Source organism: Ipomoea nil, unplaced genomic scaffold, assembly GCF_001879475.1.
Source record: "Ipomoea nil cultivar Tokyo-kokei standard unplaced genomic scaffold, Asagao_1.1 scaffold3172, whole genome shotgun sequence".
In the NCBI taxonomy this organism is placed as follows: Eukaryota; Viridiplantae; Streptophyta; class Magnoliopsida; order Solanales; family Convolvulaceae; genus Ipomoea; species Ipomoea nil.
The window spans coordinates 189,134-204,158 of NW_017619600.1; the positions used below are offsets into that span (position 1 = coordinate 189,134).

Consider the following 15,025-nt stretch of genomic DNA (forward strand, 5'->3'; position numbering starts at 1 on the left):
TTTAAAATCTTTGGTGTGTGGTTTGTGTTCTTAAGGTGCGTGGTTTGTGTACTTAAAGTGCGAGGTTTTACTTAAGGTGCGCCATTTTCATGCTTAAGATTAAGTTGCTTGGTTCCCTCCAAAGGATCCTTTTTTTTTTTTTTTTCGTTGATTTGAGCCGTTTATCTAGAGTTGAACAACGGCTCATATTAAACCGCACGTCCGCACCTGAGCAAATAACCGCACAAGAAACCCCCATATATATATATATATATATATATATATATATATATATATATATATATATATATATATATATATATATATATATATATATATATAGGGTTGCATTCACATGCAAACACCCTTAAAATATAAACGTGTGGACAAATTTGGACCATTGGATTAGAGTAGATTGACGGATCAGATTAAAGGAAAGCAAGTAATTAAAGAATCTGTGTTACTATAAAAAAGGGTAATTATGGGATTACAATACGAATCTAATTATGAATTATTATTTTTATGGATATTACACCATAATTGATGAAGTATAATTACGGTAGGAATTGTCTGCGTACTTGTAATCGCCCAGCCCTTGCATAGACGGGATTCGAACAAAGCGACGAGGCGAGAAGAGATGGAAGTGACTACTGTTGACATGGAGACACCCAACTCAGGTAATGAACACCAACTGATTTTCACCTTTATAGAATGGCTACTGAGCGTAATTCTACAAAGTATGATTAATGCATACGGATTGTAATTGCAATGTTAGGGGGAAAACTTTGGATTTTTATGTTATGCGTCCTTTTGAGCTTTGAACTAATGAATATGATTAATTTAGAAGCCTAATCCGATCGAGACAATAGGTTGTGTACTGGAGAGTACATAATATTAGTATACTAACTGTGCACACACATATGGGTGTCTGTGCACATAGGTGTGACTAGGGATAACTATGTGCGCACCAGAACAAACTTCTGTGCACGAGTATGTTGTATTTTTAATTTTTGGATTACTACGAATTGTAGGTGCATGGACTGACGTCCTGGAATTTAATGTTGACGTAATAATGTTGATGTGGTTAACAGGGTAAAAAAATGGATGACCAGATAAGATAGAACAAATTTTGTCAACATTGCAGCAATTAAAGGAGAGTTACAAAGAGCCAGACAACAAACCCAACAAAATGCCAACAACCAATCTATGATTGAATCACTACTCGGAGCAATTGCACCCGGAGAAATACACATAAAAGCACCAACAGTTGCGAAGAACAAAGATAGTGGAAAGAGACTCAAAAGCAACAAAGAAAAATCAACCGAGAAGAAGAATAAAGTGAGAAAGAAGTGTCATACATGCGACGATGTTGGCCACCATGAAAACCGCAATTGTCTAGAAAAAAGAGCACCATCAGAAAACTAGACTACCGTTTTTTAAAAGCAATAAAGAAAACTGTTTTACAAGTATTTAGCATGTATAGAAAATAGACTGCAAATTGTTTGTTTATTCAACTGACTCATAATTGAATAAATTGAAGGCTACATTTGGTGGATTGAAATTTAGTCTGCAGGATGTACAATAATGGGACTGCAGTGTACACAAAAATGTGTACTTGTGCACACAGGTACGGAAGGCACAATTGAATAAATTGAAGGCTATAGTTGGTGGTTTGAAATTTAGTCTGCAGGATGTACAGTAATGGAACTGCAGTGAACATAGAAATGTGTACTTGTGCACACAGGCACGGAAGACACAACTTGTGTGCACGCATGACATTTCGGATGGCTCAATTATTAGTAGCGATCTAAGCAAGACCATTGGATAATGTTGGCAGAATTGTACGAGCTTGAAATGTCATAAATTTAATAATGTGTGTATTAAGTTATGGGATGCGCATGCACACAGATAATGGCGTCCGTGCACACGGGGTGCGCAAGGAATAAGAGATGATGATAATAGTATTTATTAATATTGCTAATGGCATACGTGCACACAAAAGCGTGACATGGTTGTAACGGTAGTAACTACTATAGCACACCCCCACATTCAGCACTAAATAAACACGGAGATTTTAAAAGCATAAATTTGTTATGAATGAAGCAACAATCCAGAGTGCCTAAAATATATTTGTTGGGACCTGGTGTGAATACGTGGGTGCATTCCCGCATAACCAAAGTTGCAGAAAATGTAAGAAGAGGGTCAAACAAAACCTCACCACTGCCAAGTTTGAATTATCTGATTCTAGGTGAAGCTGATCCATTTCATTAACAAATTACAACACTACAATAACCCTTAAAGACTTCCAGGCTGCACTTGTATCCATATACAAAGTCAAAAAAGAAAACAATAAGATTATAATTTGACTATACGAGGCAGGAAACATTTTGCTTATGCTTTTCCCTAAACTATCTCTTGCAGTGTAAGAGTCTGAAAAATGATTAAAGATCACCCGTGATCCCTATAGATCGTTGGCCCTCCTCCGTAATTCATTCAGTTCTTTCTCAATTTCGGCATCTTGAAACTGCAGCGAGCTCGTTCTAGCAACGGGTGTTCTGCCCGGTGGAAGCTCACCTTTCTGCTTATCAATGAAAAAGGTGACTCGTCAACAAAAAATAACTAGTTCTGGATGGTTTTTACACAAAATACAAATGCAAATCAACAATTTATAATTTAAAACAAAAAAAAAAAAACAAACAAATAAGTAGATCTTTATGATTAACCAGCTGTACAATCCCATAAACTCTCTCCTCGGATTTATGTCTTATGATGTCCACATAAGAGTGCACACAACCAGTACATTATATCAAATAGACATGATCAATTTCAACAACAAAAATAGATAGGGAAGCACCCAAAAGCATTACCCAAAATGAAATTAAAACGGACTTTGAAAAAAAAAATTAAATGAAGAACACGGCCAGAAGCAATCCCCTCCTAACGTCGACCAGAAACCACCCCCCGCCCCTATCACTCCCAACGGCAGTTCCCGACCCCGAAAACAATCTCCCAACGTCGCATCGCCACCACCGCAGACACCCGCCACCACACCCCCTCCCATCGCGCCCCTTGTACCCACACTCATCTCACATCGACGTAGACCACCCAACATTTAACAAAAATGTACTGCACCAGTACAAAAAAATTGGAAAAAAAAAAACCCTAAATCCAATAAACCCACCCCCAATCCCGCCGTCCGAACCAGGAACCACCATCCCCCGATGGAAACACACATGCATTACCCCCCTCCCCCCGCCAAAACAATCGGCCACGCAACACAAAAAGATAATAACAAACGGTAAAAATTAGAAAATAACAAAAAGGGAAAAAAATTACCTCGACCTACATCCCGAGTTGGTGGTCCCCGCGCTTGCCTCCACTGCGGTCCCCACCTCCTATCATCATCCGATGCTGATGAAGAAAGGGAATCGACCGGCGTAGAAGATTTGTTCGGCCAGCGCTAAACAGAGAGAGAGAGATCGCGATAAACACTAAAACAAGGCTCGTGATTGAAGAATTAGAATATGATACGATTACATCAAAAGTAAATACCCAAAATTACCCCCCTAAACATAAAAACATGCGCACGGTAATTAAATTCTCCATAACTAATTAAATCAATCTTATCCATCCAACCTCAAAATCTAACGATCTCAATTAATCCACACGTTTGTATTTTAAGGGTTGCTTGTATCTGAATGTTTTTTTTTTTTTTTGAAAAATTGTATCTGAATGTAATTCTATATATATATATATATATATATATATATATATATATATATATATATATATGTATATATATATATATATATGTATATATATATATACATGTATATATATATATACATGTATATATATATATACATGTATATATATATATATATGTATATATATATATATACATGTATATATATATATACATGTATATATATATACATGTATATATATATATATATATATATATATATATATATATATATATATATATATATATATATATATATATACACTAGCATTTTGTACGTGCGATGCGCGAAAATCTATGCCCAATATTAAAATATTGTTAAGTACAAAATTTAAAAAATTAGTTAAAATTATATTTTGCAATTCCTTATAGTGATGATACTTTTAAATTATCATATTTGAATAATATAGTGATCAGAATAATATATATATATATATATATATATATATATATATATATATATATATATATATATATATATATATATATATATATATATATATATATATGAAGTTTATAATTTATTGATGATTTAAGAGCAAGAGAATACAACGCTATTTATACACAAGTGGTTAACAAGGAAATAGATAACCACTCCTTATTAGTCTCTAACTACACATAAAAGTCTTACCAAAACTAACTGCCTAATTCTCCCCCTCAAGCTGAAGCGGGATACGGGACCACGCCAAGCTTGCACCGTCGATCACCAAAGCGAGCTGAGGAGAGAGGTTTGGTAAAGATGTCGGCGAGCTGGTAATTGGTTGAGACGAAGTTCACTTTTAGAGCTCCAGTTGTCACTTTATCCCGAACGAAGTGATAATCGACTTCAACGTGCTTTGTCCGGGCATGAAACACCGGATTAGCACACAGGTATGTTGCACCTAAGTTGTCGCACCAGAGGTCCGGAAAAGTCGGGAAATCAAACCAAGTTCGCGTAGCAAGGACTGGACCCATGTGACTTCGACAGCAACGTCGGCAAGAGCCTTGTACTCGGCTTCGGTAGAAGACCGTGCTACAGTCCGTTGCTTCCTAGACGTCCAAGAGACAAGATTCGGGCCTAGAAACATGACGTAGCCAGCGGTGGATTTTCGATCCAGAGAACATCCCGCCCAATCTGATTCAGAAAAGGCATGCACAACCGGAGAAGACGACTGTGTGAGACGAAGTCCCAGACTCTGCGTGCCTTGCACATAGCGCAACACCCGTTTGAGTGACGCCCAATTGTCCTGTGGCGGTGCATGCATGAATTGACACAGTCGATTCACAGAAAAAGTTAGATCCGGACGAGTGATTAGTAGATACATCAGGGACCCAACCAGGCGTCTGTATGGGGTCGAATCATCGAGGTGTGGGGACCCCGCAGTAGGAGTCGAAGTAGCTAGAGCCATTGGAGTTGACAGCGGTTTTCAAGATTCCATGCCGGCTTTGCGCAAGAGTTCGGTCATGTACCTTTGTTGGGAAAGCATCAGGCCATCATTGCTGTAAGTCGCCTCAATCCCTAAAATGAACCGAGGCCGCCCCAAATCACGAATGTGAAAAGTAGATGACAGCTGGGTCATGACAGTTTGGACCATATCTGAGTTATTGCCTAGTAGAAGGATGTCATCCACGTAGACTAACACATATGCCCGGACCTGTCCAGAGTAAAAAATAAACAAGGAAACATCCGTTTTGGACGGAAGAAATCCCACCTTTAAGAGAAAATTGTGTAGTCTTTTAAACCACGCACGAGGGGCCTGCTTAAGGCCATACAAAGACCGCTGTAGCTTACAAACATGTTCAGGAAAATTTCAGTTTGTGTAGCCGGGCGGTTGGCGCATATAAATGTCTTCGTCAATGTGCCCATTCAAAAATGCGTTGTGGACATCCAGTTGACGCATAGTCCACTTATGCGTGATGCCAAATGCGTGACGCCCAGGGGTGATAGAATGGATCCACGCACAGGCTTCGGGGACGAAGCCTCTTGTAAGGGGGGGGGGGGGGGAGGGTGTAACACCGCGTGTTACGGCCTCTATCCCAAACTAATTATTTAATTGCTTACCATTAAAAGAGAATTGAATTCCCTTAATTAATTAAGAAGGGTCTACCATGGATCATGGACCCTTATCCCTAAACCAAATCCTTAGTCCTATAAGGAATATAATAAGTAGATCCTTACCATTCAGACCCTAGTTAAGACTCTTAAGTATATATAAGGACCTAGGAGGCACCTAGAAATCACACCACAATAGATTCCACCAAACAAGAATTCCCAAGAATTCCCCTATCACCAAACGTCGGAGAAATCACGAAGAGGAGATCTTAGAGAAAGAACCTTGTAGCCAAGGATTCTAATTAAGGCTAAGAGGTAATCCATGTCTCAATAAAATCTATTTTCCTTGCTATAATCTCCTTCATTGGCTCCTTTGATATATGATTTTGTGTTTGCATCGTGATAAGGCTTTTCTTGAGATTGATATGATGATCTTGATTTTATGAGATAATCTTGATGTTTATGTGTTGATCTTGATACTTATGTGATAATCTTGATGTTCTTGATTCTAAAGATAAATTATATAAATAATCTTGTGTTTTAATTATGACTAGAGCCCTAGGGTTAAAAACGTGGATTTCGTATTGTGGTATTCTTGGTATGTTTGGGTGGGATTTTGAATGATCGGGTATTGAGTCTTGGCATGTTTAGGAGTCGTGTTAGGATGTATTTAATGTGATTCTTGGATTTAATCCATTACTTGATTACGTGGTGTCGTCGTTTGTGTTTAAGTGTGTTTGGACACGGTTTCGGGTTCCACGAGGGATCCCGGGACCGAATTATTACCTAGGAGTTAGTGGGGGATATGTGGGGGCAGGGGGTACCCCCCACCTATCTGTTGCCCCATGGGACCGCCTGGCAGCGGGCAGCCGGCGGGTAGGCAACTGCCCGCCGGGCACCCACTGCCTCGTGATGTGCCGCCAGCGGGTGGCCATCCACCCGCCGGCCACTCGCTGGAATTCCAGTGTGGAACATGGTGGTTTTCCCCGTTTGATGTTTCCCCATGTCCCATGGTGTCCCATTGTCGTGCCTGAGTCTAGTTTGATGTTTCGGGTACCGTTCGTAGGATAAGAGAGTCTTATGTATTGCATGCTAGTCGAATTGGTATCCCATTGGCCTAGGAGAAAGGTGCATGAACCCCTTAGGCGTATCTCTAGTAATGTGGTTGACCACGCATAAGTTATATATGTATGATTTCCCCCTCCTTATGTGTTAATGTGGGTTGCATGTGCTTGGATGGGTTGAGAACTATCGGCTGTTAACCTGGCCGGTTGCGATCGGATAGGTATATAAATTTATATATAGGGCGGCGGTCCATAATCTGGTTGCGATCAGATATACATACTATTCGGGCTGCAGTCCACCGTTTGGTTGCGATCAAACGTTATAAATGAGCTGCGGTTCATCGATTGGTTGCGATCAATCTCCTTGTGCTGCGGTACAAGCAGGGTGCTTCGGGGCCATGCCAGAGCTATATGCGCTGGCGCTTCGTGTATGGGCGCGTGAAGGGTCCTGCGGCACCACCAAACGTGTTTACGTGTTGAAATAATGATTGAATACTGATATGAATGATGTGAAATAGTCTTGTGACCTTATGGTGTATGATAGTATCTTTATATGCGTGATTATACCTGATGAATGTGCCTACCCTTACTTATTGAGTCCATTCTCGGTTTTAAATTAGAGTTTCATAAGTAGATATCTATTCCGGCTTTAAAATGGTTTTCCATATATATATATATATATATATATATATATATATATATATATATATATATATATATATATATATATATATATATATATATATATATATACATATATATATATATATGTATATATATAGCTTCTCCCGCATCCCTAATAGCCATTTGCCCCCTCCCTGATGATGATGATGTGGAGGCGGGCTATGGTGGTTAAGAATTATGGGAATAATACAACAGAAATCCACACTTAGCTACTGTGCAAATTTTACTGTGCGTGCGTCATTTATATAAACATTCAACTGCACCGAAGGTAGCTGATAATCCAGAATCCATGGCCAAATTGAAGGAAGAAGTAACAAGAAGCTTGGGCATTAATGTACGTGAGTTTCTGTTCTGCTTCCTCAGCTCGTAATTTTGAAATACTCACGCACATTAAGCACAAATCTCACGCACATTAAACACAATACTCAGGCACATTAAGTACAAAACTCACGCATATTAACATAACGCACATTAAGTACAAATCTCAAGCACATTGAGTACAAATCTCACGCACATTAAGTATAAACCTCACGCACATTAATTCACCGCACATCCGCATGGGAAGCAACAAATGCACCTGATCCCTTCCATATATATATATATATATATATATATATATATATATATATATATATATATATATATATATATATATACCTATATTGTATTTTAACGCGTTAGAGTAGGTTCCCAGCATTATTCGCTGAATAGATATATTTGGCTTTCAGGCACAGATGACTAGCTCTGGAGCGCGCTAGTGTAACACCCCGTGTTACGACCCCTTTAAAACCAATTATTCATTTAACCAATTATCCAAAGAAAGAATTAAATTACAATAATTAAATTGGAAAAGGCCCACCATAGTCCGTGGGCCCCCTTCTCTAAACCCAACCCCTAGTCCCAAAAGGAATAGAGTTAGCAAGCCTATAGTATTTGGGCCCTAATTAGGACTCATAGATATATAAATAGGGGACATAGGAGGCACCTAGAACCCCCACCACAATAATCTCTCACCACACAAGAAGTTCCAAGAATTCCCTTAGGAGAAATCAAGAAAGAAGAAAGCTTAAAGAAAGACCCTTCATAGCCAAGGAATTAATTAAGGCTAAGAGGTAACCCATGTCTCAACAAAACCTATTTTCATAGCTATGACTCCCCTCTTAGGCTTTCCCCATATTCCTGGGTGTTGATGATTTGTTATATTGATCTTGATAATTGGTGTTATGATTCCATGGGTAATCTTGATGATCTTGGTGATGAAAAGAGGTTCTTGATGATTATATGGTGTTCTTGATGATTATATGATGTTCTTGATAATTGTATAATGTTCTTGATGTTTATGTGGTATCCCTACCGAATCTTGACATTAGAAGATGAATTGTGTCCTTGTTGATTTAAAAGTAATTAGAACCCTAGGTTGTATCGTAAAACTCGTGTGGTACTATTCTTGGTGTATTGGGTGGGAATTCGCATGTTTGGGCGTTGATTATGTTTAGAAAAGCATGATAGGTTATGTGCCGTATGTTTCTTGCTTTTGGATCCGTTAATTGTTTACGTGTTGTTGTCAATTGCGTTTGAAAGTGTCTAAGCATGCTTTCGGGTTCCACAATGGTTCCCAGGGCATTTTCCGTGATGAAAAGAGTCAGTGGGGGGTAGGGGACCTGCCACCTACCCGTGGCCAATGTTAACGTCGCCGGCAGCGGGCAGCCGGCGGGCGGGCAGCTGCCCGGAACCACGACGCCGGCGGGCAGCCGGCCGGTGACCCCTCACCCACCGGCTACCCGCTGGATTTTACCCCACCTTAGGATTTCGGCTCCCCCGTTTGATGTTCCCCCGACCCCCGTGGCGTCCCAACAGACTCCGTCTATCGTGCCTATGTCTAGTTCGATGATCGGGTACCATTCGTAGGTTGAATAAGTCTTATATATTGCATGATAGTGGAATTGGTATCCCGTTGACCTAGGCCTAAGGAGTATGAACCCCTTAGGACTATTCTTAGTATGTGAATGATCACGCATAGGTTTCGTTATACGATTTCTTCTCCTCCCCAATGTGCCAATGTGGGTTGCATGTGTTTGCTATGTGTTATGTGTGCATGTTACCCCAATTCAGTTGCGATCGAATTGGTTATTCCTGAGCTGCGGTTCAGAAGCTGGCTGCAGTCAGATTTACACTCTCAGGCTGCGGTCCACCGTTTGGTTGCGATCAAACGTTTTACATGAGCTGCGGTTCATATTCCTGGCTGCGGTCAGATGACTACTCTTGGGCTGCGGTCCACTGTTTGGTTGCGATCAAACTATGATGAGCTGTGGTTCATCGGTCAGTTATGATCGACCCCTCCGTGTTGCGATACGGGGCAGGGTGCTGCGGGGCCGTGTCAGAGCTACATGCGCTGACCATTATGTATGGGCATGCGATTGGTCCTATGGCGCCAACAAAGTGTGCTATGTGATAAGGTATGGGTGATTGGATTGTTATGGAAGCGTGACCCTAGGATACATACTAGTAACTGTATATGCTTGTTTATGACTATTGGCTGTGCTTATCTCTATCTGTCGAATCTGTTCCCTACGCCTGTGAATTGTGCATTCTTGATTATGACTGTTGGTTGTGCTTATCCCTATCTGTCGAGTCTAATCCCCGTTTTGAAAGCTAGAGTCTCTTAGGATATATCTTCATGCTTCGAAATGGTTTTTCATATATCTATGTATATATCTATATGTATTGTATTTCAACACGTTGGAGTGGGTTACCAGCATCTCTCGCTGAACAGATATATTTGGCTTTCAGGCACAGACGAGTAGATCACCGGAGCGCGCTAGAGGCTTGGGGCGTAGATTAGATAGTTTTCCCATTCGGCCTGCGTGCCATGATTTTTGTATTGATACTGTTTGAGGTTTTAGAATTTAGCTTGTGTACCTGAGTTCTCTAGCTCAGGGGTGGCATAACACCCCGTGTTCTTATAAACGTTTTGGGATTTATGATCATTTACCTTTGCTATACAGTCTTTAAAAGTTTTTGAAATTTCGGGGTGTTACAGCTAGAGGACCCGAGGCTTAGTTAGTTTAGTTCCTTATCGGCCTGCGAGCTATGATGATGTACTTGACATTGATTCAAGGATTTATGATGTTTAGATAGTTTAGCCTGTGCATCTGACTTCTCCAGCTCAGATGTGGCATAGCACCCAAACACTTATGTTTAGTTTTGCTCTGTTTCTTGATTTAATGTTAGTATTGCCTTTATTTCATAAGCATTCAAAGTTTTAAATTTTTGGGGTGTTACAGGCCACCATCATCGTCGCTCCACAGTCCGGCGACTCCGGGCCACTGCAACCGGCTCCACCACGGCACCAAATCCAGCCTACACCACGTGGATACAGCAGGATCAGTCGATCCTGTCGCTGATCATCTCCTCCCTCTCCGACGAGGTAATGCACCCCACCGTTGGCAAGAACACCGCCCGGGAGGTGTGGCCCTCTATCACTTCAGCTTTGGACTCCTCCATGCGAGCTCGCTGTCTCAGCCTATTAGGGCAGTTCCAGACGCTGAGGCAAGGGAACGGATCGCCGGCTGAATATTTCAGAAGGGCGCAACAACTGGTTGAGGCCGTATCTCTCGCCGGCCGGCCACTCTCTTTGGATGAACAGATTCTGTACGTCCTCCGAGGGCTCCAACCAGATTATCATTTGATGGCTAGCTCCCTGACTGTGACTGGTACTCCCATCACATTTTCGCAACTGTCGGACTTGCTACAGGCGCACGAGTTCATTAACTCTAACAAGTTTCCGACCGTCGACCATCCAGAAGCCACTGGCTCTCCCTTGGCTTTCTTTGCAGGTCGCAGGAATTCCAATTCCGGCGGGAGGCAGAATTCGAACGACGGCGGCAGAGGTGGTCGTGGCGGAGGAGGCCGTGGCTGAGGCGGTCGCGGTGGGGGTCGTGGCAGTCCTCGTAGCTAGATTTGTCAATCCCATAGCCATACAACGGTCTTCTTCTACAAAAGGTACAGTGAACGCCTGCCGCCGCACGCCAACATGGCAGTTTCAGGCGAGAATCCGGTCGGCGTCACGCCGGCAAATGCGTGGTACCCGGACACGGGTGCTTCCTCGCATGCTATTCCGGACGAACAGATGTTGAGCCACTCCGATGTCTATACATGTGACACCCCGTAAATCCAAATTCTATTTAAGGATTAATTAGATAATTAATCCTAGCTTAATTGGTAATTTATTTCTAAAATCCTGGAAATTCAATAGTCGGAGGACTAGAAATTGACTAGTCAATCCAAGTCAATGGGTTGTACTCTATGCTTTGTGAATTGTTCCCTTGTCTCCTTACACTTTTCCACTTTAGTAAGGTTAAAGAAGACTTTTCATCTTATGTTTGTATCCCAAGCTAACCTAGAGTCATCTTTCATTTCTTTTCCCTAACACCCTAAAAAGAAAAGTTCCTCATTCTCTCTAGAAAATAGCTAGCGTCTTCTTCAAGCCAAGTTTGGGCAATTCAAGATTCTTCAAGTTAGTCTCCAAGATTTAAACTTTCTTAACCTTGAGCATAAGGGAGGGTAAGATTCATGGTTCCTTAGTGTTTTTAATACCGTTTTAGGTGTCTTTTCTAAAAGATAGAATCTTTGTTGTCTTTTGGTGTGTTCTTAAAGTTGAAGTTGAAGGAGAGCTTTAGGAGAAGCTTTAAGGGTGTGAAAAGTGTATGTTTAGGCTACAAGAGGTAACTCATGCCGTACAAAATCTATTTTCTTACCTATATGATGATTTCTTGACTTCTACATGTGATTTTTGCTATGAAATGTGAGTTTTGATGCATTGTCTTGTGAGACTACATATCTAGAGCTTGTTATTAGGGTTCTTGTATGCCAATGCTTGGCTATTTCTTGGATTCAAGTCATGTTGTTGTATTTTGTGAGATTTTGGGTGTTTTGGACTTGAATTTGGACTTGGTGTTGAAAATGCCCGAAGGGATTATTTGTGGTACAGGGATGTACCCACGGGTGGAACGGCAGGTAGAGCACCACCTGCCGCCCCACCCACGCGTGGAACCACGGGCGGAGGTCTACCCGTGGCCCCACCCGCGGGGTACACAATGGTGGTCGGTCGGGGATTTGTTCCCCGTGATTCTTTTGACTTGGTAATTGATGTTTTGACTTCCCGATGTTGTTTTGTTGGGCTATTTGAATATCTTCTTGATGTTTCATATGTCTAGAACGGTATGTTAGGAATCCATGTAGGATTTGGTGTCTTGAATCGTGCTAAGTGTTCAACCTTGTGATTCGTTGAACCATGATGAGTCTTGTATGTACTTCGGAACTATGTTTTGTTTACCCGTTTGATAAGCATGCTAGTTTGAGTTGAAATGCTAGCGTGTGTGGTTTGTTCTTTCCTATTGTGGATAGCAACTTGTGTTGACTATCGTTGTTGTTGGATTGTAATCCTTCCTTGATTGAGTATGGTTTCATATCTTTGTTGTGATCCATTGATTGATTCCTGTGATGGAAATGTGTGTGTTGGCCGTACCTGGATTGCACGATTAATGGTATGGGACATTAATCACCAAGGTACAGATGCGGTCCTCGTAGTGGCCATGAAATGATAATGGAGTTGTAAACTGGGCTTTAGGCTCATGTGATCTGGGCTTCAGGTTCAGCTGGGCTTCAGGCTCATGTGATTGGTGGTTGTGTGATTGAAATGAACGGTACCCTTGTGTACTTTGAAATTGGTGGTTGATGATTTGGTGGTTGTAGGTGGAATCGACGGTTCCCGGAGGCATAAGGTTGGACTCAGAAGTACAGGGGTTCTCGGAGGTAATGGTTAGAACTGTAATAAGGCCGGGGGTAGGCATAAGGTTGGAACAGGGCATAAGGTTGGAACTTGTGACATGAAGTGTTACTGTGGCATGTAGTGCCAATGTGTGGATGTCTATCCTTTTCTGATGAGCATGTCGAGTGGTATTCTACTCTGTGATCAGTAGAATACGCCTTGAGTTGTACTTGTTTATTGTTGTTTTCTTTGCCGTGATGTTTTCTGCTTTGTGATCAGTAGATTACATCTTGAGCTGTGTTGAGTTGTACTGTTGTTGTTCTTGTCTTGATGTTGTCTTGGGATGTTGATTTCCCTTGTTCTTTTGAGAGTGAAATATAGTCTTTGCAGTTGACTTCTCTCTTTACGGTTTTGAACTGATATATACTGTATTCCGTTTCGAAAACGATTTTGTATTAAATTATCTATGTATGCTATTGAACGCGTATTGATGGGTTACCAGCAATATTCGCTGACCGGGCGTCGTCCCATTTCTTTATGTGCTTTACAGGTCTTGAGTAGACAAGGCGAGAGCGTTAGCCGTTGGTAGTTTAGATCCCGTGAACAATGTAGTTAGTGTTTTGGCCTGTGTGCTATAGTTGTTGAACAATTAGTTTGATGGTTTTAGTTTTTGCCTGTGCATTCATGTTGGGTGTGAATGTGGCATAACACTCCTTGGTTTTCCCGGTTTTTATATTAGACTTCCGCTGTGCTTACATTTTATGTTATATGTTGGTTAGTTTACCTTGCGTAATTAAGTTTAAAATGGCATGAAAATCGGGGGTGTTACAATACCAGTGGGGATGTCCTGAAAGTTGGCAATGGCACAGGTTTGGGGGTTTCCCGTGTGGGTTGTGCAATTATCCCTTTCGAATCTAAAAACTTGCTTATATCTAATATTCTACACGTGCCAAAACTGTCATTACCACTTTTATGAGTACATAAATTCAATAATGAAAACAACGTCTATTTTGAATTTCATAAAACCTTGTTTATTGTGAAGGACTGCAACACCAAGGCGGTTCTTCTTAAAGGGTCCACCGCGGGCGATCTATACAAGTTGTTGGTGTCACGTTCCCACTTTGCATTTATTTCCGCCCGAGCATCCTCCACGGTGTGGTAGCGCCGGTTAGGTTACCCGCACAATCAAGTCCTCCAGCGTGTCCTGAAACACTGTCCGGTCACTCCAAATAAAACTAGTTCGTCAGAAGTGTGTACGGCGTGCCAGCTTGGGAAATCGAGACGTTTTCCTTTAGATAGAGTACCCACTTCCAGTTTCAATGTATTAGATTTATTATATACGGACATATGGGGTCCGTTTCCTATTATTTCTAATTTCGGATGTCATTACTTTGTCCTATTTGTAGACGATTATTCGTGTTTTACCAGGTTTTATCCCTTACGGGTAAAATCAGATATCTATAAAATTTTTGATTTGTTTCGGTTAATGGTAGAATGGCGATTTTTACGTTCTATCAAAGCCATACAATCTGATTTAGGGGGTGAATACAGTCGCCTTCATAAGTGTTTGAGTCTCTAGGCATAACGCACAGACAATCGTGCACCTACACACATGAACAGAACGACCGAATTGAACGCCGGAATCGACACATCGTCGAAACCGGCTTAGCACTACTCGTTGAAAGTACAACTCCCTTAAAATATTGGGACTACGCCTTTGAAACGGCAACTTACCTCATAAATTGCCTACC

The 15,025-nt window shown here is 41.2% G+C and overlaps 1 protein-coding gene across 1 annotated transcript; it reads left to right on the forward strand.

The window, feature by feature from the left end:
* The first annotated feature begins 616 nt into the window (after positions 1–616).
* Positions 617–11,423, forward strand: LOC109168048. Its single transcript, XM_019317102.1, has 2 exons — positions 617–656; positions 10,789–11,423. The coding sequence occupies exons 1-2, from the start codon at positions 617–619 to the stop codon at positions 11,421–11,423; spliced, it is 675 nt and encodes a 224-aa protein (XP_019172647.1).
* Positions 11,424–15,025: the final 3,602 nt, after the last annotated feature.

Bases quoted from the DNA above. Each gene is read 5' to 3' on its own strand.
- LOC109168048 (XM_019317102.1), top strand. From the start codon at position 617: ATGGAAGTGACTACTGTTGACATGGAGACACCCAACTCAG. The intron at 657-10,788 runs GTAATGAACACC...GGGGTGTTACAG, and splicing joins CATGGAGACACCCAACTCAG to GCCACCATCATCGTCGCTCC.